The 25,587-nt window shown below is 42.5% G+C and overlaps 1 protein-coding gene across 2 annotated transcripts in view; it reads left to right on the plus strand.

Annotated features, from left to right (window-relative positions):
• Positions 1-25,587, plus strand: part of igsf11 (immunoglobulin superfamily member 11) — a 117,048-nt gene that overhangs the window by 20,654 nt on the left and 70,807 nt on the right. Inside the window, exon 2 of one of the 2 annotated variants that reach the window (XM_085794877.1) lies at positions 14,399-14,428. The exons of the other annotated variant lie outside the window; for it this stretch is intronic. Coding sequence (XP_085651003.1) covers positions 14,399-14,428 — 30 coding nt within the window. The remainder of the gene's footprint in view (positions 1-14,398; positions 14,429-25,587) is intronic. 2 annotated transcript variants of the gene reach the window in all.

Raw genomic sequence — 25,587 nt, forward strand, 5'->3', positions numbered from 1 at the left:
TGTGTTGTATTTATTCAGTTTGGGGGAATCACAGTGTCTAGAAAGCATCAGCGGCTCAGCTGACAGGGAACGGCGGTAGCTAAGCTAACACCAGGACGTCAGCTGTTAAAACCCTACTGTTGTCGGACACGACATGAGACTACTCCAGTTAGCTCAATCATGTTGTAACTCAGATATCCGCTGGAGAAAATATTGTTCATTCTTCATGGACCGTTTATTGAGTCACTGAGTTATTAAAGTTAAACAGGTAGCCCGGTAACGGTTAGCCCGGCTAATCTATGATAACCATGACTAATTACAAAAATGTGCACACATAAATACTAATGTTTGTCAAATCATTGGTTTTATAAACTTAACAAACATCAGATTAGTCTAAAGGGTGATATAGTGACATGAAAAATGAGATATAGATTATATAGCGAAACTCTAACACAACAACAATAACAAGGTGTGTTTATACCTGGCACTGGGCCCAGTTTATTACAAAACACAGCATTACACCTTATACAGTAGAGGGTCCCTGCTCCATCTCTCCATCAGTTTGGGGGTCCTTGGCCTGTTGAAGACCCCTGATCTGATCAGTTTAGTTTGAAAATGCCGTTCATAAATGAAAACATATTGTAGCCCAGTGTGGATGTAGGCTACCCTGAGCTTCAGGCAGGAGGTGCAGGTGAAGAGGGCAGGACGGTGCAGGGGGTGGAGTGGACTGGTTTCTGGTCGTCAGACTGGAACCCTGTCTCCTTCTAATTAAGTTTACATACAACTAATTTGTTTTGCCAGTTGTGGTTTGAGGGAAATGTAATTGCTCCCAGAGAACAAATTGAGACCTTGTGTACAGAACTCATAGGCAGGTGGTCTGTGTGGATGGATGGTGGGTGTAGGTATAGGAAATGCAGCAGAGCATGTTTTTCATAACAATATTTCAATGAGACCATCATCATTGACTAAACGTAACTCACTTATCCATCCATCCAGGCAGCAGTCAGCCTTCCTGTCAAACCTTGACCAAGCTCTAATTATGACCCCCCCTCCTCTCAAACTGTGTTTTTTTTTAGTGTAGGCTACTGTAAGCCTATAACCAAACTTGAAGTGTATTGTTGTCATCACATCGTAAAACAGTTTCATTTTTTCAGCTTGAAGACTCAGACAAATGATGAGACTGCATAGTGTGGATACAAATGTTTAGTATGTGCAAAATTATGTTAATTATATCAACTGCAATAATGCTGTTGCACATGAGTAGTTCATAAAAATAATGATTTTGGAGCACGGATGCAGAAAAAGAAATTGGAGTTGTGGTGAGTTCAGGTACAGGAAGGAAAACCTAGAAGCAAGATGAAGAGCAAAGAGGAGGCCTGAAAGTTGAGAGTAGAAACATGGCTGATATGAAGATGTCATACACTTTTGATTAGCTATTTAATTTGTAATTTGTAATTTGATTTTTTTCTCTCCTCTCCTCCCCTTCCCTACAGTAAGACATTTACACACTTGTTTGCTTCATGCCATCCCTCTATCTTCCGCTCTCTGTTCAGAGGGGCAGATTTCTCGACATCTCCAAACGCTCGATTTCCCCCTCTTTTCATTTCCTTTCTTCTCAGCTTGGGGGAGATGTGAATGAGGACAAAAAAAAATCTGAATTTTTACAGTTCATTTGCACTGCATTTTCTCTCCCTAGCCTGGTGTAGACTCAGGTGGGCATGAGTATATTAATAGCTTCTCTCGTTCGTGACGTCAGCTGAAATCACACATGTGCCTCTTAACACTCAGATGGTGTTTTATGTTAGTTAGACACATCACTCTCAGCGGTAATTTAGTCAGCGCTGTAAAGCCCTTGTCGGTGAAAAACAGAAAAGAAAATGTCATTTTTCTTTTTCTGCCTCTCAGCCACAATGATGTCTTTCATTTTCAGTCCTTTTCCATCTTGTTTCCCCCCCCTCTCTCTCTCCAGTTGTACCTCTCCTGCTCTCTGCTGCACTCCTGACACTCTCTCTCTTCTCTAAATCATAATGTGGTTGTCAAACACTATTTCATTCCCCCTCTTTTTCTCCATTTCTCTGCATGTGTCTATGTGAGTAATAGCTCTCTCTCTCTCTGTCTCTCTTTCTCTGTTGAAAAAGGCCTGTGTATACTCTGTCTGAAATCTTTGTGGGGTCCTAAATGCTAAATGCCAGTCTGTCTCTGCCAGGCGCCCGCTTAGCGCCGGTCTCCCTGGTGATGAGACCAATGATCAGGCCGTTCTGCACCAGACACTGAGGGGTTTGTGATTGGGGCGTGTGTGTCTGTGTCTGTGAGTGTGTGTGTGTGTGTGTTTCTGTCAGCGTGCAGAAGATTTGTATGCATGCATGTGTGTGTTTTGCGTCTATCTGTGTTAAAAAAAAAATGTGTCTACTGTATATAATAAAGGAGGAGAAAGCGGGGCCGTACGAGGGTGAGACGCGGCCGGGTTCACTGGCTCATTATCGCGTGAATGCATTATGTTTCCTGTCAACACGCCTCTGCCAAAACAAGGGGGTCCCTGTTCTCTCTGCCAGGGCTTGAGCGCCGCAGCGGCCAGGCCCCAACGTGGTGCAGTTCTTGCGCTGGCACAATTCACCAGGAGTTTAGCTCCACAGACACTGCTGCTGGCCTCGTCCCGATTCAGTCCATCTGCACTGGCATCTCAGCAGCAGATGAGGAATCAGTCTGTGGGAATGAGATGACTCCATTCAGAGACACTTTAATGGCTGATTAAGGGCTTGTAAAAGAGTGGATTTAGATACTTAATAATGTAATCCTGATTTATATGTATCAAATATACGTGTCTGTTCAATATGCTCTTTTTTTAATGGACACATACTTGAGCTGCAGTAGTCTGGGGCGAGACACTACAGGCAAAAACACTGTTTTTTCATGCACTGATCGATTTTGAGATTTTGGGCTGTTTTTCTTCCGTAACATGTATTCTCTCAGAAAAGTCAAAAGATATGGTAGAAAATCCACATTAAGGTGGTTATTTTACTTCATTTTGTCTCTTTTGTTGGTAGATTTCCCCCAAAATCGCCAAAAGTTAACAGCTGTGACATACTGTGCTGTTGCTTGTTATCTGACCCATGTCATGTCAGGTATCATTGTAAAGCTCTCTCTCCTGAGCAATTATGCAGGCTCCAAAAATCGTAATTTCCTTTGTATCCGCAACCAATCGTGAAAGTACGATTTACATTAACAATCTATGGAATTTTACAGTACAAGTCTTTAAAGGCTGTTTTCTCAAAATGAGTTTTTCCTCAGACTCTGAGCTAGAAATCTCCACTTCAGCAGCACTTACAGACACCAAACCTTCCAGTTTTATTCCTGTCTATATTCTGAAGGTTTTTACAGAGGGGATTGTTGATATATCATTCACAGCCTGATTTATACAACATTTTATTCCTAAAAACATGGCAAAGTTTGATTTTTTAGGGCTGGTGACAGTATTTTCTCATTTACAGAGTGATAAAAAGAGATATCCAAAATCCTCCTCTGTAAAAACTTCTGACTCTAATATGTCAACAAAATAAAACAAGAATTTTGAAAGTGGCTTTATCCATTTTTCAGATTTCGGTTCTGGAAACATATGCAAAATAGCGCATATTTCATCAGATATTGCCTCATTTACATATTTAAACATCAAATTTGACAAAACTTGTAATACAAAAAATATTTGTCTTAATGTAAGTGATAAACTTGGGAAGTTTCATGGTGATATCTGTTATTTACATTTTTTTTTTACCCTATTCACCTGTAGTGTCTCCCTTTAAACAGCAGCTCCTGCAGGTCCTTAAAGCAACCACACAAAAGCAAACAAACAACTGAATATAATGATTACTGATAAGATAATAATGACCAATTCTCAGAGGATGCTTGCAGAAGATGGAACCATTGAGCGAGTCGATGCACCATAGAGCTCCAGCAAGGTTGGCAGGTGTCTGAGCTCTCCGTCTGTCATGTCTGTGCATGTGCACGGCAGCCAGGTGCGACAGCCAAGAGGCAGTGAGAAGCCCACCATCAGTGTGTTTGTTCATGGGGTCCTTGATTGCAAACGTTGTCTAGATTCAAGGTCTCTGTGCTGTATCAGTGGATTTGAACAAGGATTCTGCATTTTATGTCAATGGGACGAGGAATAATAAAAAACAATACAACCTCTCCAGCACAACAAAACATTACAACTGTCAAGTTAAATCAAGACCTCAAAACCAAAACCGAATGATTCTAACCTTTATGAATTATTATTTGAGGACTGTCATATTAACCATCGTCTTGTGTCAGCTTTCTGCTTTCTGCTACCATCTATGGTGTTCGGATCAGTTTTGATCCGTGTTTTAAATCAGCTGTAAAATACACTAAAACATTTTTTTTTCATCCAATGTGTTTTTCTTCTCTTTGTTACGTTGTTAGGTTTCCTTATCCATGAAAAGGTTGGTTTTGCACTTATGATTACAGGTTTGACTCTAATTATTGTTCTTATCGTTATAACTGGGTCAAAATTGACCCTAACACCAAAAATGTCATAAGTTTTATTTTGTTTAAATAGAGATTCCTGACAAAGTCAAAAAGCCTTGATGCTATAAACAAATTTATGTGATACTTTTATGCATTTAAAACCTGAAAACGGGTCATTGGTGACCCGAACGTAAGAGGAAGGTTAAACAATATCTAAAACAGCTTTACAGGCATCCTAAAAGAAATTCTGACCTAATTGTCCCCAAAATAAATGACCCTTTCATGGTGTTATGACCATAAAAAATAGCCGAGGTGACTCTAATTTCCTTAATCAATTCCCAAGATGATAAACAGCCAATAGGAGGACTCTCCCTATGATCAAACCTATGTACGTATATGCTCTGAGGAGAACAATGGAGCAAATGCCCCTTGGCATAATCATCATTGGCTCACTGATGCTCAACAACAGTCTACCTACATCGGTGCTGGGTCTCTAGCTGCTGCCGGGGTATTGATTAGGTCGACAGAGACTAATTCTTTGATATACACGCGTCGCCTAAGAGGTCGACGTTGTGGTCCGAGGCCTCACATCTCACTGGGACCAATTTAAAGGTCTGAAAAGCCGAGATTCCTAATGGCGTTACAAAGCTGTATATATGTAGGTATTACAGCACATCTGTAGATATCTGTGTGTGAGTGTGTAGATGGAGGTTTTGTATGCAGATGTGTTCATGCAAGTGTGCAACACAAAGTGCTTGTGCAAGCAACATTGAGACGATCTGACTTGCATGTGAGAGATTGCATGCATGCAGGCTCTAACACACCTCTAATGTATAAATGGGAAGATGAATAACGCCTATGCAGCCGGTGTGAACGAGCACATTCTAGACAGATGCAGTTACCCAGAAAATGGCTCCACTGTGGGATAAGGCCTCATGCATTATGAAGACTGCTACTGATTGTCTGTGGTTTGAACTCAGGTGGAGGTGAAGTGAGTATATGAAGTGGGCTTTTAGGCGCTAATGCCCTCCAGGAAAGGCATAAATCAGAAGAAATAAAACACAAAATGAGCTCAGAGCCAGGAGTTTTTATCCATCTTTTAATATTTAGATACAGCAATAAGATTTTTTAAATGGAGAGTCTATTTTTAAAGACTTGAACACAGGTTTGCTACAGTATCTTCCACAATACAACTTTAGGAAGTCTATTCCAAGTCACGACAATAAAGGTTCAACAATGGGTTGCATATTTTAAGGAAATTGAGTTCTGTTCATTTATCCACTGAGATGACGACCACCGTCTTTTTATAGAAGTTTTATTGAATCGGATTTAGTGTTTTTATTGCTTGGTGTGGAAATCTGACTCTAGCCAACGGAAACAAACAGACGATTCAAGATTCAAGTCTAGTTTAGTGATCATTGACTCGATACTGGATAATCTCTGGCAGGACTTTCATGTATTTGTGTTGTAAATGTCTGTGGATTGTGTTCTATGTACAGGCTGCAAATGGACAGTAAAATATCTATCAGCTGTTGAACTCATAGGGCAAAAAAGTTTATACTTAAGAGAGAAATCAAATGTTTAATTACATGTAGATGTTTCCTGTTATTTTTCAGTCCAGCCTCTTTACAAATAGATCAACAGTGAATCGTGTGAGACTTTTAAACACCCACTTCTGGTTTCTGACGTGCTATGAAGTCTGACTGTGAGGGAATAGAAAATAATCGGACTCCCTCCACTTCCAAATTGACTGTAAAATGACCTTATGATAAAAGCGTGTTTCAAATCTGTAAGTTGGCTCCAACAGTCTCATTCTGTAACGTGTCTGTGCCAGACTGAGCCACTCTAATGGTTCCTATTTCCTTCACACTTTATGCAATTAAAACATGACTTGTGATTAAAGGACAGCAGTCTGCTTGGTACTATGAGCAGCATGTGTGAATATGGAAAGACGGAAACAGACAATTTGTGTGTGTGTGCACGCGCATGTGAGGTTAGCAACACTGGCAAAGTGTTTCTGTAGCACTACTTTTTATTATCTCAGCCTATTATCTTTGCTTTACTGTGTGTTGGCGTGCATGTGTGCACGCAGCTTTATTATCTTGGCTTATTGGACGTCCACACGGAGAGTTCTGAGTTCACACACCGGGTTAATTGACCTCTGGAGACGTCTCTCTCCTCAGCGATAATGAATGTCTGGATTATATGATTATTCTGCGTTTGCTTTGGATGTGGGTTTTGTAAAGGCTCACAGTTCTGAGGTGACTCATTAACTTTTAAACGAGATATTTGAACGTACTGTTTCTCATGCTTTAAATTGTTTCCTTGATGTCTGAATCAAAATAATGTGAAACGCCAAATGGATTTTGGATTAACTAGAAGACGCTATTAACTCAAGTTGATTGGAGGGTGAGGAATTTACACAGCACTTTAAGGTGGGTACTGCAAAGAATACAGAAAGTAGAGCTGGGTGATGTGGCCTAAAAGCAAACTACAGAAGACAGGTTTTTATTTATATACATATACAGGCACCATATTTTCTATACTGTATATAAAACCTCACCTGTAATGTCTTTCCACTGGGATCTGTTCCTCTCATACAGGATGAAAAAATGACTCTGGTTTTTGGGCAGCGCCCCTGTCTTTCTGTTTGTGATGCTGGAATAATTGAACCCTGCTGCCGCCATAGACTTTGCAACATACAGTGGTTTTCTTGAGATAGAAAAATCAGACAAATCATCTCCAGGAAACAGAGGGGGCGCTGCCTTTTTTGGTGGGAGTGGGGGTGATTTCCTCACTTTTATTGATGTTCCACCCATATCTGAAGAGAACTCGTACTACGAACTAGACCAAGACCAAGACCAAGACCAAGACCAAGACCAAGACCAAGACCAAGACCAAGACCAGAGAGTATCAAGACCAAGACCAAGACCAAGACCAAGACCAAGACCAAGACCAAGTCAAGACTAAGACCAGTTGAGCTCAAGACCGAGACCGAGAACGAGACCAAAAAAAACAACTAGTTACACCATATTTTGCTATTCCGCATGAGTTGTAGAACATGAGAGGACGAGCGCCAACGCGTCTGTCACAAAATGTTATGTGATTGGTATCACTTGAAGGGGCTGTATAAATAATGATATCCAAAAGTAAAGCACGCCTGCCTGGATATTGTAGGCTACAAATCCATTCAAGACCGTTCTGCCAGTCCGAGACATTGCGAGACCAAGAGACACAAGACCGAGACCAAACACTGTCGAGACCGAGACAAGGTTTTGAGACACAGACCGGTCTCAAGAACTACAAATCTACTACGAACTACTGAAGTTCAGAGAAGCAGTGATGGCTCCTTATCATAATTACTGTACTGTAAAATTAGCTCCTAAAGTATAAATTCCAATTATTCAATTAAAAAAAATGAATCAGTCCAGCTCTAACTGAAATAGTAACTCATATGGCACCAACGACACATTTCAAATCATCACAGATCACATGAAACGAATGTTGACAGAAATAGACCGATGGGCCGACCACATGCTTCATAATCGTCAGGTAATCATTTTCTTCCAAAATGGATATCCGGTGTTTTGGAACAGAAGACTTCATTTGTTTTATTCACATGCAAATACATTTTTCATAAGCAATATTAAAAGGTCTGATCATCAATGATTAATAGTCTTTGTGCTGTAATGTAGGTTAGGGCCCAGGAGGCCAGCGAGCTGGAACGTAAAACAAACAAATCATTCTCCATAAAGGAAAACATCTTTTAACACCCTCCTCGCTGCAGCCTGCATCGTAATGACCTGCATTCCCCCATAACAAAGAGAACCGGCGATGGAAGACGATCAATGTGGAAAAGTCATGCAGGGGTTTTGTTATTTGTGTTCAGATTTGTCTGAGGCACTTTCAAGGACAGTGTGTCTGTTTTTTTGATCCTTAATACTCTCACACATGAGCGAGCAGCACACACACGCTCGCTCGGGGGGCGAACGCACCTATACACAATCAAAGAAACGAGCTAATGAAGCCTTTTCGGAAACAAACAACTTGATTAGGACTCAGGAGGGGAGAGAGAATCAGGTGTGAACACCGTGGGTCAGGAAATCATGTGTGAACGTATGCCAAGGATGTGTTTTTAAAGATGCAGTTTGTATTGTTTTAGGAAGCGCACCTCCTCCTCGGGGAGTTTGTTATTATGGGTGTGTTATATGGCCGGCGCTGCTACCTGGTGAGCGTCTTCTGGCAGAGCGCACTAACAGGAGAGCTGAGTGGAGGTTTATGTTCTTTATTCTCTTGAAGCTGCTTCTTTAGTGTCCGCTGAGCTGTCTTCATCATCATGTGTCCTTTGCAGTACTGTCCAACAGAAAAAAAACATTGTTCTGAGTGGTCTTGTCTTCTTCTCTTGCAATACTTAAAGGGACATTGTGTAACTTCTCCTGTTATCTATTCACGAAAATCGATTATTTGGTTCAAAAGTCTGTTTTTCATTAATCAGTAATCCCCCCCATCAACAAAGTGAAGTGTTCCTTTCAGCTCTGAATTTGCCGTTCATATCATTCATATCTACATGGAGCGGGTAAGCTCGGTGCTGGCTGCCATGTGGTGTCGCCATGTTTTTACGTTCAGTGGCAGTGTGACGGTAGGAAACCACGGAAACTCAGCGGAGACACCGGAGCTGTCGGCTCAGGTGGAGGTGGCGTCTGTGAAAAGTCACCGCGGTAACGCAGTGAGGAGGAATGGAGCGTTACACTGATGCTGCATTCACCTGCAGTCGGGCAGACGGCCGTCGGTAACAAACCAGATGTCATTTTAGTCCCAGAAGTGGAGAGAAAGCCGGTAAAACGTGGGTCAGGTAAACAATACGACATCGCCATGGCAACATATTGTCACGTGTATTGTTTTGCCTCGTGCTGACGGACCACTTGTTTACATGGAGGCTTGTTTATGCCGTTGCGTGCAGCGGCTGTCGTCCGTCTGCCGTCTGCCCAATTTCATGTGAATGCAGCATGAAAAATACGATTGAGTTGCTTGCGATCTACAACCGCAACGCAACAGTAGATGGGAGTAATTCCTACACAATGTACTTTTAAAAGCAAAAAAGTTGTTTCCATTTCACTTTTGTGAAATATTGCTTTAAAAAATCACCTCACAAGCTTTTCGTAACTTTTTTTGCAACGTCTATGAGTTGGTTTTTTTAAACTAATGTGTTTCCATTCCTGTTTCAAATTGTGCATTAACCAGATTAATGGAAACGTGGCTGGTATAATAATTGGATATAACGCTGTAGGTTACTACAAGCAAATCTACACCTTCACACTTTGATTCAGTGTGGCAGTACTTTGCCTTTACCAACACACACAAACAGTCTGTTGCAATATTATCCTCAAATTCTTCTCTCCACTGCTGAAATAGTGTATCCCTATGTGAAGGAAGGGAGGGATGAGGGATGAAGAACCACACGTTTATGCCACAGAGAAGCCGAGAACTAAAAGCATGTAGGAAAATTAGCAAAAGACACAAGACCTTTGTGCATATAAATGGATGTTTTCTCAGTCTCAACTGGATGTATGATATGACGCATGTAAGAAAACATTATTACCATCTGTAACAGCAGGGTTGGTATTGTTTTCACCTTGCATGTATGTTAACACCTTCTGTGGCGGAAACTAGAGGTGGTTTTGCGTCATGTGACAGGTGTTAAATTAGTCTGTGAGCAGATATTGTCTCAGTGTTAGCATCGCGACCCTGTAAGATACGACCATGAAACATTACAGGTGTGTAATTGACGTCGGAACATCAGTGTGTCATGTCTGGTGTGATCCCAACACAAGATGGTCTCTATTTATGCATCATTTATTGAATAGGGACGAATCTGTGCGGTTACAAATGTCCTCCTCCTAGCAGGAGTGATGTGCTTAAATGGTTTCACTCATTTGGCTCCGAACACTGAACCTTTAGCTGCATTTGAATATGTAATAACTGATTTCTGGAGGGCACCATTCAAGTTGATATATGGTGAACTTAACCAGCAAAGAGTTTCTCATTAACACATCAAGCAGCAGATATGGAGCTTCATTAGCATTTATTTGGAGCTGTGTTAAATCCAATATAAAAGCCACCTGCTGTGTTGAAAACAGCCGTACAAGTGAATCAAATACCAAAAAAAAACAAAATCAATGTGACGGATGCTAAAACCAACCACCATAGAGAACCATAGAGCTGAAGGGATAATGATCTGCGGGTTTGGCACCACCAACAACCCCTCTCGCACATGTAGGCCTATGTTAGCTGCTGTTAGAATAAAAATATTGATTTTAGTTTCTCTAAAACCATGGTTATAAACAGCCATGTGCAGCCACTGTCAAAACCATTTATTCTGGATTCAGGCTCCATCTGCTCTGGGCTCTCTCTCAGCTACCACACCTCCTCCTGACTCAGTTTCTTGCTCTCCAACTTTCTGTAAATTTAATACGTCTTATTCCGCGTAGTATTCCCACGGACGCGTCTCGGAGTCCGAAAGGAAGCTGCCAAGCAACTGCAGATGAGCAATTATTAACACGGGTAAACACAGAGGCAGATGTTTTGAACCGAGAACAGAGACACATAGATTAACACAAACAGTGATGTCAGGCAGAGAGAAAGAAAAAAGGGGCCGAGACAGTCACACAAGAGAATTAACCGAGAGATTTGTGATCCGTGTCCATCAATAGGTTTTTTTTTTTTTTGTACCTTTTTTTTTTTTTTTTTTTACTTGTGGTGAGAGACGGGGTTTACTGCTGGGGGTGGCTTGGTCTCCATGGAAACTGACATTTGTCCATATAATGGTTGTGAATGGATACCAACTTTCTTTGTCCAAAAAGACACACCAAAAAACATCCAAATACCTCCATGCTGCTCGTCTGTAATGTCCCTCTTGTATTGAAACCCCGACATGAGAAATTGTTCCGAAAAAAATTAAATTAGTATATATTTTAAGCTTGTTTGTAGCGGAAGCTCCCAGTGTCTTAGTTCACCACTCTTCCTGTGTCAGTGCAAATCACACGTCAGCGGAACAATTTCTCATGTCGGGGCTTCAATACAAGAGGGACATTACAGAAGAGCACTATGGAGGTATTTGGATGTTTTTTGGTGTGTCTTTTTGGACGAAGAAAAGTGGTATCCATTCACAACCATTATATGGACAAATACTGCTGTGCGGACCCCCCCGTAATGAGTGAGTAGATAATGAGTGAAATTTGAATTTTAGGTGAACTATCCCTTTAATATCAGAAACATTAACCGTTAAAATAACAGCATGTGTTCAACCTGTTTTTCTCCATTAGACCGACACACACACACACACACACACACACACACTCCCACCTCCCTCGTCACCCATGAGCCTTTGCTCCAAGCTGGCAGACTGATCTAAAGAATAAAAGTGGTCAGGCACCGCTGGCTAACAACTGATGAAATGATTGCCCCTCTGTAAGTGCCGCCGGAGACTTTAGCCGCACATGGCAGGTAGTCTGAGAGCCTGATGCTGATGAGGCCTGTGGACGTCAGCAGCATGTGAACGGGATCAACCAGGCGGAGTGTCAGCCTCACACCTTTTCTGCTCGTGCCACCAGCTCAGGCAGAAAATATGAAGGAATATTACTAAGTCTGAGTGCTTGTTTTTTTGTTTTTTTACCACTGAACGCATCATCGGGGACCTTTAGTTGTCTCGGAATCGAATTCATGGCTTTACATAAAGGAGGATGAGGCCTTTTGTCTCGGGTTGTTTGGCTTATACTGCACCTTCACACATGAAGGTGGAGGTAATAATAGGATTCTCCGTTCAGCAAGCGCACGGCTGTATGTTTGTCAATGTGACAAGCACTCAGCTCTGCAAAATGTTATTTGTACTGGCGACATGAAACGACAATATTGAGACATTTCTCAAGCAAAATAGGCTCCATAAAGAGAAACACACTGCTGGTTGTGTATGAAACTCAGTGGTAGAGATGAGATCTGGACTCTGTGATATTATGACTCTATGTGGTAGAGCTACTGTATGTCTTCTTGTGAATGTACCAACCCAGACATGAACTTACACATGAACACAGACATAGAAGAAGCTTATTTGTATGCCACAGCGGGCCCCGTTGTTTCCAGGGCTCCTGGAGCCTGGGTGGTCAAGCCTGAGAGAATCAAAGGTTTTTTTTTTTTTTTTTAAAGCAAAGGACACATCGTAACTGCCAGTGTTTCCTCTTTTCACGACGCTGTGAATGGAACTACAGTGCGGGACAAAGAAAGCAGTGTTTTTGCAAGGAAAAAGAAAAGAGTGACAGAAAATGGAAAAAAGTATATGAAAAACGAGTTTATTTACTGCTCTTAAGGCTTCGCAGAGTGCAGAGTCTCCAGACAGCACTGTAATCTAGGAAAAGTAAAGAGACAGACGTTCACAAAAAATAAACTAAATGAGTATTTTTCTTCCGCTTGAGAAGCCATTTCAAGTGGTTGCATGCGAACAAAAAGGAAAAAAAAAAAGCTTTTAACACTGATGGTAACATTCAAAGCGCTGTCAGCGAAGGTAAAGATCCTCCAACACTCACTGCAGCTTAGCAAAATGTCACTGATCAATCTGTAGCCAGAGCCGGACCATCCCACCGAGCAGATCCTGTTATCAGACAGCAGATGTAGCAGGCATCTGTTAGCACATGTACCATTCACAACTAGGCAACAGTTTTTTTTTTTGTTTTTTTTTTTTCCATCCAGAGACTCTCGCTGGTTGGTTCCAGTGCATCGGCTTCAGACTGGAAACCAGTAATTGAGGGCAGACAGAGTGGTTTGGGGAATTTGCGGGGAAAATGTCATATTTGGGGGAATTTACTCCTGGCAGTGTTTTTGTAGGCACTGTTTGGCACATGGAGGCAAAATGAAACATTTATCACAATTCCCAGTGAATACATTATTCATGATGTATAAAATGAGGATGCAAATGTCTGCAGCCAGCGAGCATTATACCAAACCTCTTATGAAATTAATCACATTTTGCACTGTAACAATTCAGCGTGTGCCCGGTCTTAAACACTGTGTAACATCGCATGCTGCCACCACTGCTGGTGCATTGCATTGGTTTTAAATAGGCTGATTGCTGCTGATTGCAATGACGGCGGCGTAGTGAAGATGATATTTGGCAACCTGTCAGATGCAAGTCAATGGAGCCGCCATCTGATTTTATGTTTCCTGGCAGAGGAAGATGGAAAGGGGGAGGGAAAAAAAATGGATGATGTGCTGATGATGATGATGATGGAAAGACCTTTTTTGCATAAACGCTCAGAAGACAAGGTGATGATGCAAAGCTTTGGTGCTGCTTTGCAATCTGAGTTATACATGTGTGCATGTAGGCTTGTCAGGTCAGAGAGGCTCTTTTCATATGTGTCTGACGTGCACACATGGCTAAACCACCCGCCACATGTGGGTGATGACTTTTTTTTTTAGTGGCTACTGTACTGTATGCATCCATGCACAATAATTACTTCATGCTCGCTGCCAGGGAAGGATTTAATTAACTGTCCCCTGTCAGGGTAGATAATTAGTCAATAATGCACAAACACACAGACTCACTGTATTCTCTCTCTCTCTCTCTCTGTTGTCCACGCGCAGGAAAAGCCAATATGTTTGCCGTCCCAACACTAATGTCGAGACTAGCATGTTCTATCAATTACTTGCCCGTTAAAAAGTACAAGCTTTGAGTGACACGGCTCAATAGGCAATTACAGAGGAGCATTGAGGAAAAAGCTGCGGACAAGAAACCGAGCGCGTTGTGCGTTCTGTTCTGTCCGCCTACAGAGACCGGCTAATGTTGATTCTTGTTCAAGTTGCTTCATCAGTGTGGTGCTGTATGATCTACACAAGCCTGGCTTACGCTGACTCACAACACAACAGTAATTATGTTTTCTTCTTTCTTTTCCAGGTTCAAGGTTTGATCTACACACAGGGAAAGGTAAAAAAAAAAAAAAAAACTTCTTTTACTTCCTTCCAAATCTCTTAGTCTCTTAGCTCTTTCTCTACTTTCTTTTTCTCTGCAGGCGGGAGGGAGACAGGATGATTAGCTGGCATTAGACTTTATCTGCAGTTGTGTGTGTTCAGGTTGTGTGCAGATGGATATAGAGGCATTATTGTATTGGGGAGGGGGTTGGGGTTTGGTGGGAATTTGTGATCCAGTTGTTTTCGCTGCAGGTTCACACCCACAGTTACTGCAGGAGGCTGTTGTCCTAATCGCACTGATCATATAGTGAAGCTTCAAGGTGTCTTGTGGTATCAGGCATCATAATCTAATGCAAACACACAACATAGTATATATAGGCTGATGAAAATCCTCCAGCGCTCACGCACCTGCTTCTGCTGCTGCAGAATTCATTCATGTTCCACTTTATGTCTCTGCATGAGTTTGATGTGAGAGATGAGATGCTAATGGCTGTTTTGGTAAATTATTACTTGTATTACTTAAGTGTTTTAAAAGGTCCCATGCTGTGTGTTTGGCAATGCGTGTTGTGAGTGTGTCTGTGTGTGCGAGGTTGTGACTCGACAGCCAGCGTGTCACCCCCAACTAGGGTTGCAAAATTCGGGGAATTTTCAAAGTTGGAAACTTTCCATGGGGATAAACAGGAATATATGGGAATAAACTGGCCTGACAAGCCAGACTATATCACTAAAATGTCTAGTCTGGCAACGACCGGTAGACCTCGGCTCAATCCAGGGGGCGGGATGAAGGCTGTCTTTCAAACTGCCTCTGCACGCAATAGGGTAGCGCTACGACCAATCAGAGCAAAGAGCAGGATGACATTAGCCTGACAAGCCAATTAAAATGTATGTCGTCATGGCGTTAAGCCCGCCCGACGACTCTCTAAACAGATAGAGCGCTGTGATTGGTGAACACAAACGGTGTTCGAGACTCAAAAAGTTCCTATGGCTCGTTTCTAGACCCACCTGCGGAGCAAATATTTTTGCTGCCGCTAGGGTGCGTCTAGATTTCTAGGCTAGGAATAAACAGGAATAAATCTGAAATTTTACCATAATATTTTACTCAACATTCATGTTTTTGTTGTTCAGTGAAAGAATTGATTTTAAAACGAAACATAAAGTTCCACTCACAAATACATCTGTTGAAATGTCATGTGTTTTAATTGTATTATTTTGCATGGATGTCTGCTTATGACAAAACTAAACATTTACATTTATGTTTGGACATGATACAGTTTGTTTAAATTACCCCCAATTTCCAGTTAATACCCATAAATTCCCAATAATTCCCATAAAATCCCATAATTCCCATGGAAAGTTTCGAATTTGGAATTTAACTTCCCATGGAAAGTTTCTGGAAATTTACTGGAAATGTTCCGCCCCTTTGCAACCCTAACCCCCAACTGATTTTCACACAAACACAGAAGCACATCAGCATTTAGTTTGTTTAGTTTTTGTTTCCGATGATGTTTCTCCATGGATTTTCCCTCTCGGCAGCGTTTTATTCATCACCATCATCACATTGATGGTGGACCTACAGCTCTTTTTGGTCTATTTCTGGCAGATGAAGTCTGTAACGGTTTATGTCTGTGGCCTTCCCTCTGTAGATCCCAGAGTATTTTAGTCCAGAATAATCCCCACCATCTGCTGTCTCCTCTACTACGTTTTAGCGCTCAGTATCTTTCCCTCTATCTGTCATTTTAGTTTATTTCCCGTGGCGTTTCCCCTTCCTGTTTTCTCCATATTTTTTTTCCGGCGGTCCCTCTCAGGTGAAACTTTTTATTGTGACGCTCCACTTCCTCTCCCGTGCGAGCCTCTCAATCTCCATCATGTTTCGTCTCGTTGCTCCGCTAAATCTCAATCTCGGCGCCGCTCCCTCTTTCTCGTGGATCTTAATTTTCTTCCTCTTTCCTCCCATCCTCTTTTCCATGATCTCTTCATCAGGACTTTCTCATGCCTCCTTTTAATATCTGCTTTTCGTCTGTCTTGTCTTAAATCTCTGGATGTCTCTACACACTCTGCTGCTCAGTGTTTCCCTCTTTTATCCCCCCCCCCCCCCTCCTACGCCAACCACTCTCCACAAATCCTAATCTGGGCTTCATGAACACACACTACACACCCTGGTTTCCTATTTGAAAGTATTAAAAATACATCCATCAGGAATGCATGGACATACATATGTGTGCATTATTCCAGAAAATCTACTTCTCAGGTTGCATCAGCTATTTGTAAATCCAAGCCTGTGGCTGTGTGTGGAGGTTTTCTAACTAATACAGTAGCCTGTCATTGGGTTGCACCACTCAAACTGCAATTCTGTAGCATTACCCAATCAGAAACTATATCAACTGGGTAAACAGTTGGTGCAGCATCAGTTTATATCATCACACTGAGTAACAATAATGCCTCATCACCTACTGATAGCGACTCACTGTAGCCTCCACTCTGCTCTGGAGATGCGGCGCTGCACAGTCTGTGTATGATAACTTAATGTCTTATCAACAACAATGACCAGAGCTCTTGCCAGAAGCAGCATTCATCACCACCTGCTCCTGGCATGGTAACAAATCACATTTAGCTGCAGAGAAATCTTACAAATAGTCACTTTAAAGGGACATTGTGTAACTTCTCCTGTTATCTATTAACGAAAATCGATTATTTTATATAGTATTAGTGTTCCTTTCAGCTCTGAATGAGCCGTTCATATCATTCATATCTCCATGGAGCGGGTAAGCTCGGTGCTGGCTGCCATGTGGTGTCGCCATGTTTTTACGTTCAGTGGCAGCGTGACGGTAGGAAACCATGGAAACTCAGCGGAGACACCGGAGCTGTCGGCTCAGGTCGAGGTGGCGTCTGTGAACAGTCACCGCGGTAACGCAGTGAGGAGGAATGGAGCGTTACACTGATGCTGCATTCACCTGCAGTCGGGCAGACGGCCGTCGGTAACAGACGAGATGTCATCTTAGTCACAGAAGTCGAGAGAAAGCCGGTAGAACGTGGGTCAGGTAAACAATACGACATCGCCATGACAACATATTGTCAGGTGTATTGTTTTGCCTCGTGCTGACGGACCACTTGTTTACATAGAGGCTTGTTTATGCTGTGTGCAGCGGCTGTCGTCCGTCTGCCGTCTGCCCAATTTCACGTGAATGCAGCATGAAAAATAGATTAATCAGTTAGATTCGGTTGCTTGCGATATACAACCGCAACGCTAGATGGGAGTAATTCCTACACAATGTACCTTTAACCCTTACCAAAAATAAATAAGTAAATGTAAATAATTATTCAGTGAGAAAAAGTGACTTTGTATGGTCTGACTCATTTTAACATAGTATAACTCTATAGTAAATGTTTGTGTGGCATCTAGGCGAACAGCAGCTGTAACAACAACAAAAATTGTAGAGTTGTAGATTCACACTGCTACACAATGCAAAACCTTTTTAAATGATTTAGAAGTTCATAATAGACCATAAAAAATAAACCAGGGTTTAATGGTCAGAGAGTGGCTCAGGTTTAAGTTGCTTAAGTGAGAGATTCTCACAATAAAAAACCAACACATTCTAATCCAAATGTATTTTGACACCTGAAAACATGTGCAGGAAAGACTTGACAAATGCACTGACTTGAACAGTAGTAAGTTTAGAGGAAAAAATGGGCTCATGAGTGAAGCTACAATGGTAAAATAAAAAAATAAAAAATCTGCCTGCTCAGATCTCATTTGAAATGTGGAAGACTCTCATCTTCCTCTACAAGCAACACTGAGGTGCCCAGGGAAAAGGTACTTGACTCTCGGCTGCTCCACTGCAGTTGTTCTGTGGCAACTGGTACACGGCTGCTGCTGCAGAAATCCTCAAGTGTGTACAACTGTATTCCCTCTCTTCTCTGCTCTCGTCTCCCAAATTGATGCTCTATAAGGGGGAAGCTGAGCTTTTTGTCATATTAATACAATGGAGAACATGACACCTACATGCCACTTAATGCAGAGACGCATGCATTCGCAACATTAATGATCTCCCCCGGAGAGAAATTCAAGGGGCTACATGGGAAAGGGCAGGGTACAAGGTTTATTCTCCTTGATAGATTCAGATGTGGTGTATGTGTCCCTGAGTGGCTCACCACAACGGCAGTGATGAAAAAAAAAAAAAAAATACAGACAGGTATGACATCAGCACCTCAGTGACTTGGTTGTCAGCCATGTACAGCACATCTCTGCACCAGCACACAGCTGGATTAACAATGACTGAATGGATTATTGAGTGTGTAAGTGTGTGTGTGTGTATGTGTGAGCGTGTGACAGCGATAGAGAGTCAGATAGAGACAGAATGATAAAACACGGTGGTGACTCCTGTGTCAAGTAGGTATTTGATAAAGCCGGATACCTTAAACAGATACTGATAATACCCCCGAGATCATCATATTTTGGCTCCACTGCTAATGACATCACAAAAACCACACACCATGCATGTGTACATGTGACACACACACACACACCCACGCATCCGCAGTTCTGAGCAGATCACAGCCTCGTCATCTCGTCGCTCCTGTCGCTAAATCCATTAGCGTCAGGAGTCACAACCTCATCCTCCTCCCAATTTCCCCCCACCTCCTCTTCCGCTTCCTCTTCTCTCATTCTTCATCAGGCGGCGGATCCCCTGTGTGGGACTTCTTTTTTTTTCCTCTCGCTCATCTGAGAAATGACATGAGCAGAGAGACAGAGGAAGAGCGAGATTAAGCATGTAGGTGTTCGCAGCCCCGAGGGCACTTATGGGGTACAGTTCTCTAAGTGGCAGCTAACGAGCCAGCCTCTCGTCGTCGATGCACTTCAAATGACATATTTATCACTTTATCACCATTTTACAGTACACTCCTCTGAGAGCAGGCGGTCACGTAAAAGCAGATGAAGATAACTTAAACCACAACATACACACATGTCATTAGATTTAAACATCTGCATGTAAAAAATCTGAGCGCCGCATTCGATACCGTTGACCACCATATTTTAATCCAATAATTTAAAAACTGGGTTGGACTATCACAAATAGTCCTAAACTGGCTCTACACATAGGCTACATCATGGGAAGGAAATTCTACATCAGCATAGGAGACCATGTGTCTAAAAAATACAATATGTCCTTCGGTGTACCCCAAGGAAGCTGCCTTGTCCCTCTACTGTTTGCATTATGCTCCCATTAGGCGACATTACGACTTGGCACAACGTTAACTTTCACAGCTACGCAGACGACACCCAGTTGTATATCTCCACTGACCCAAAATGCCCTATAAACATCCACTCCCGGATCAAATGTCTCTCCTCCATCAACGATTGGATGAGGAACAACTTCACACACATACACGTCATTAGATTTAAAGGGATAGTTCACCCAAATTTCAAATTTCCGTGTCCATCCAGTGCACTGACACAGGCAGAGCAGTAAACTGAGACACTGGGAGCTTCCGCTACAAACAAGCTTAAAATATAGACTCATTTATTTCTTTTCAGAACAATTTCTCATGTTGAGGCTTCAATACAAGAGGGACATTACAGACGAGCACTATGGAGGTATTTGGATGTTTTTTGGTGTGTCTTTTTGGACGAAGAAAAGTGAGCCCTGTTCACTACCATCCTATGACAATGCAGTGCTGCGCAGACCCCCCCTGTAACTACAAAAAGGCACGGATGACTCTGAAACTTCTCCCAAGCCTTAGTCGACATGAGGGTGAGAAAATGAGTGAAATTTTAATTTTGGGTGAACTATCCCTTTAAACATCTGCATCTTGAGGCCTGAGGCGATAGCTGTCCGCTAAAGATTTCTCTTTTTTTGGTAGAAACAAAGAATACTTGATGGTAACGATGATGCTCCTTGAAATCTATCATTTGTCTTGTGTAGTCCTTTAAAGAGCACAGAGACTGTGTGTGTATATGCATGCATGTGATGTGTGTGTGTGTGTGTGTATGAATGATAGTAGTGTGATTGCCAGCTGGGCCATTTATGCTAAAATTGCATCGCTCTCTGCTGTAAATTGCTTTGGATTGCTGTTGATAGCTACTTTTTTGCCATTTCCCCCGCAAGTCCAATATTAAAATCCGCCACGATGTCATTCTTCTGCAGCTCTTTCATCCTCACTGCTGCAGTGTGTTTCTTGGATTACTGTATTTGAACATCGCGTAAAGCTCTAAGAATGTCAGTAATGAATGTAAGGCATGCAATCTGCTTGACTATTCAAAACGTTGCCTAATTGAAATGCTGAAAAAGACAGCTCGGGCTAATCAGCTTAGAGATGTAGTCCACAGTTGACGGATAATAAAGAGGATCTTAGCACTGAAGAGTCTATTACCACCCCTGTAATGAGAGTTCACATAATATGATCCGAGGACAATGGGTGGGGGGGGGGGGTGGAGAAGTTACAGGAGCAAGGGAAAGAAGAGATGGCTCCCATTGTTAAAAAAAAGAGGTTTAAAAAGGGAAACATCACATCAAAGGGGGTGAACACCTACTGCATAAATGCCACATTGGATAAATTAGTTTAAAGTGCACATTCCTAAGTGTCGTGTTTGGGGCTAATGAGATGAAATGCAAATAGAAGTGTGGTGCAGGATCTAAGCTTGTGCGTGTAAATACTCACAAATGTCTTAACAGTTTTCTGAATAGTGCCGTAATTTGAAGAACGCCTTAAAATAAATGGTTGGATCCAGTGCAAAAAAAAAAACTAGAATTAAAGCCCCATCATATAAAAGCCGATCTAAAAATATTCCATCTCTTAAAAAGAAACGTGCTCGGTGTAGGAGGAGGGACTTCAGCCGTGTAATCCCCTGAAAGATGATGTGTCAGGATAACATTAACACTACTTCTGTTTTTGGCACTGGAGACGGCAGAAAAGCCTCTCAGGTGGTCGAATGTTTTCAAAAAATGTGAGCAACACGGTGAATGTTTATGTCCGAGAGTATGCAGCCTTATTCCAATATTTAAACAATATGGCCTCTCCTTTTGCGCTATGAGCGTGACTGTTTGGACCAGTTATAAACAGTTGAACGTAACACAAATTCAACAAATTAAAGTGCGACCCGTCCCAGGAGAGCACAGTCATTTTCATAACTATAACACTGTAACCTCTTGTCCAATGGAAAATGTAAAAACAAAAAAGAAAGTGTGTCATCTTTTTCTGCATTGGAAGAATCTGGTCAGGACATGTGATCAGGAGTCAAGCAGCTGACTCGGACATGAGAACAGCTTTACCACTCAAGGCAAACCAAAAGTATGTGACTGACTCCAGGGAGAAAAAAGAAGAAAAGATAAAACCATGACCTCGCCTTTAATCAGATAAAAAATGATCTTATTTTGAGTTTTTTTTTAAAATTTGCAATACCAAATCTCAAAGATAAGATTAAGATTAAATGTTTGTATTATATTGTGTTCTCACGATTTATAACACAAAGTTTATGAAAGGCTTGAGAATACAGCAGGCGATGATGACAAACCCCGGTTTGACCCCCCATCGCCATCTGCATCTCCTCCATGATGACTAATGGAACAGGTGGCCTCCCATATGTGGATAAATACAATGACATATGTACTTTGTACTGGTATTGGAAAGGGGGAGTTATGATGATGTACATCTTGTCTTGTCACCGTGTCCTATTGATAGGACAAACAACCTCACAGGTTACAAGCTAACTGTAAAAGTAACAGTCATTAAGTGCTGACTCGGGTGTTTATAGCAGCTGCTCTGTGGAAAATGATAATGCACCTTGTTTCTGACATGTCGCGTCCTGGGAAATCAGTGCGACAGTGAGTACAGGTAACATCACATCACTGATGGTGATAAAATGCCGCAGGGTGAATCTCTCCGGACCGTCTATCACTCAACTCTCTCTCACTTTCACTCTCACTCCTACTCTTACTGACCCTCCAACCTGGCCTTTTGACGTGCACATACCGCGCATAGACGCACAAAGTTTCTAAAGCCTCTGTTTATGAGTCGGACAGAGGTCAGGGCCGCGCGGTACGGGTGGAATGACACTTGGGGGCTCACGGGCAGCTCAAATCTGGATAAAAGAGGAGAGTGTGACATAAGACATCACCTCAATGAACACAAGCAAACCTTGCTCCTCTTAGCTCATTGTGAAGTTCATTCTGCTGAATGTGTTAAGTATAATCCTATTAAAGTTGAAACAAACACCACCTGGACTTAACAGTGCATGCCATGTAGTTATAGAAGGGGCTTCAATGTGATCAAATGTCCAGCTTTAACACGTCCTTGTGCTCGCTGTCTTCATAGCTGGCATCACACAAGAGGAACTAAGATCATTTACACACACTTGAGGCACTAGATTGGGTGTTCTTATTTTTATTATTTGCTTATTAGCTGAAAGTTAGATGAGAAGACCAATACCACTCTTATATCCGTCCATCAATATAAGGCTACAGCCAGTGAGCGATGTAATGCAATGACTGTGTGTATGCAGGGTGGAGAAAGCTAACATGACTCAGTCCAAAGATAGATATCTCCGTCCCCACACAAGAAATAGACTGACACGTAATCCCCTTGTAAACCTTTCTTTTTTTATTGTGGTAATTTGTGAGATTTAGAGAATTATTGCTGGGCGTAGCATGTCCTCTCATCTTTACTGTCTTCAGTTCATCATCTCTTGGGTGTGAACTGCAAATAAAGTCGTGTCTTCTTTAGTGTCAGCAGGTGTTCCTGTGAGAGGAACGTCCTCAAATCAACTTGGTGGCTGGACAATAATGCACCATGTATAACCTGTATTATTAAAAGTTAAAGGGACATGTCCTCCTCATCCTCAGTGGAAATGACGCCCTTGACTGTGCGCTATTGATCCCCTCGCTTAATGATCAGCGAACAAGTGATTAAATGTCAACCTCTCTTTTTAAAGGGACATTGTGTAGGAATTACTCCCATCTAGCGTTGCGGTTGTACAGTATATTGCAAGCAACTCAATCGTATTTTTCATGCTGCATTCACGTGAAATTGGGCAGACGGCAGGCGGAAAACAATACACGTGACAATACGTTGTCATGGCGATGTCGTATTGTTTACCTGACCCACGTTTTACCGGCTTTCTCTCGACTTCTGTGACTAAAATGACATCTGGTTTGTTACCGATGGCCGTCTGCCCGACTGCAGGTGAATGCAGCATCAGTGTAACGCTCCATTCCTCCTCACTGCGTTACCGCGGTGACTTTTCACAGACGCCACCTCGACCTGAGCCGACAGCTCCGGCGTCTCCGCTGAGTTTCCGTGGTTTCCTACCGTCACGCTGCCACTGAACGTAAAAACATGGCGGCACGACATGGCAGCCAGTACCGAGTTTACCCGCTCCATGGAGATATGAATGATATGAACGGCTCATTCAGAGCTGAAAGGAACACTTCAGTTTGTTGATGGGGGGGATTGCTGATTAATGAAAAACAGACTTTTGAACGAAATGATCGATTTCCATGAATAGATAACAGGAGAAGTTACACAATGTCCCTTTAAGGACACCACAGGCTTCTTTGAACGCAGGTCTCAGTGAGATGAGATGTTATATGATGTTACATGATAGGAAATTCCACAAAGCGCTAAGAATATAATCTGTGTCAGCTCCGCCGGCTCTCGCCTGCAGCCGGCCGTACCAGTGCTGCTACTTCCTCTCTTACATGTGGAAGGTGGGCAGATGCCAGCCACGGGAGCGGAAGAGAAAGGGCACAGCCAAAGTCCCGCTGCTCATTACCGTCGGCAGCTCTATCATTAATCATCACACCTTCAAGTATTGTGTGAGAGAGACCTGCAGGATATACCGTCAACACGTGGGCTATATGGGTTCAAAGGCTATACCTGCAATTTTGTACGGTACTCGCCATTAGCTTATATAGGCCAAGACGAAGTGACAGCCCATGAGTTTGTCTTTTAACAAGGTCGGTCATTGTACTGGCGGCTGAAACTTCAAATCCGTATTGTTCTGCTTCCGCCTCTGCCTCTCTCCGTTTATTTCCTCGCTTGCAGTCGCTAGAAACAGACGACTCTTATCACAAAAAAGGGGCCGTTGATGATGGGATTTGAATAATTTTCGGAGGATGTTTTTCAGGATGTGTTTTCATGTCGAAATGTCTTTTGTGCTCCAGTGAGGTGTGTGTGTGTAAAATGAGGGAGTGCATTGTGGGAGGTTGGGCCCTAAGGCTCAGGCGGTGGTTAGTGTCAGACGGCTAATTTAGAAAGTGTTGTGTCAGAGTAATAGGAGCTGGGAGGAAACGCCTGATGCATATCACACACACACACACACACACATACACACTCTCTCTCACACTGCCTGCCTCTCACTGACTAACTACTGACATTACGAACTTGACCCATTTGCTGCAATGGAGCAATTATTCGTTGAACGTTAATTGAGAAAGAAAAGATGTGTGTGGAGGGAGGAGGGAGGGAAGAAAGGGGGGGGAGAGTCCTTTATTAAGACGGACAACAGATGGGGAGGAAATATGTTGAGTTGGAAGACGTGGTGTGCTGGGAGAGGGGAGTTAAAAGTTTCTATGTGACTGACAGGGAGAGGAAGACAAGGAGTGAAAGCGGGCGGGGGCGGTGTGGGGAGGGGGTGAGGGGGGGCAGCTGTCCTTAGATGTCCGTCTCCGAGGAGCTTCAACCGAGAGACATCTTTCAAGTTTTTCAACCTTGGCATGAGTGTAAAGATATAAAAACAACATCCTGAAATAAAACTGTGTGGACAGCGGGCCGGAACGTATTGCCTGACATCTGTCTTATTCTGAAAAACTATCCTCAGATGGTAGATTTAACTTTTAATGAAACAGATAAAGAGTTATTTTCGGATCAGGAGTTTCAGTTACAAGATGGACAAATTGTGCGCTACACTTGTGAAGGAGCTGTACTAACACTTTTGTTTTTGTTGGTTTTTTTGCTCCTTTTTAAACAAGCTGCAGAATTACAGGGTCTGCTATAGGCCTACTGTACGTGCTGAGGGAGCCTCGATCGCGGTCCCACGAGGCTCATTCAAAACCGATTATTGCATAATTTCAGAAATACAAGGGTGACCGGGAGGAAAACGAGACGGTTTTCCTATTGATTGACCTTTGGGGAAATAAAAAATCGTTTCAGTGTGCCAGAGGCAGCAGCGCCTCGGATCCA

This window comes from Trachurus japonicus, chromosome 13 (assembly GCF_045865225.1).
Source record: "Trachurus japonicus isolate A0001 chromosome 13, Traja_1.0".
In the NCBI taxonomy this organism is placed as follows: Eukaryota; Metazoa; Chordata; class Actinopteri; order Carangiformes; family Carangidae; genus Trachurus; species Trachurus japonicus.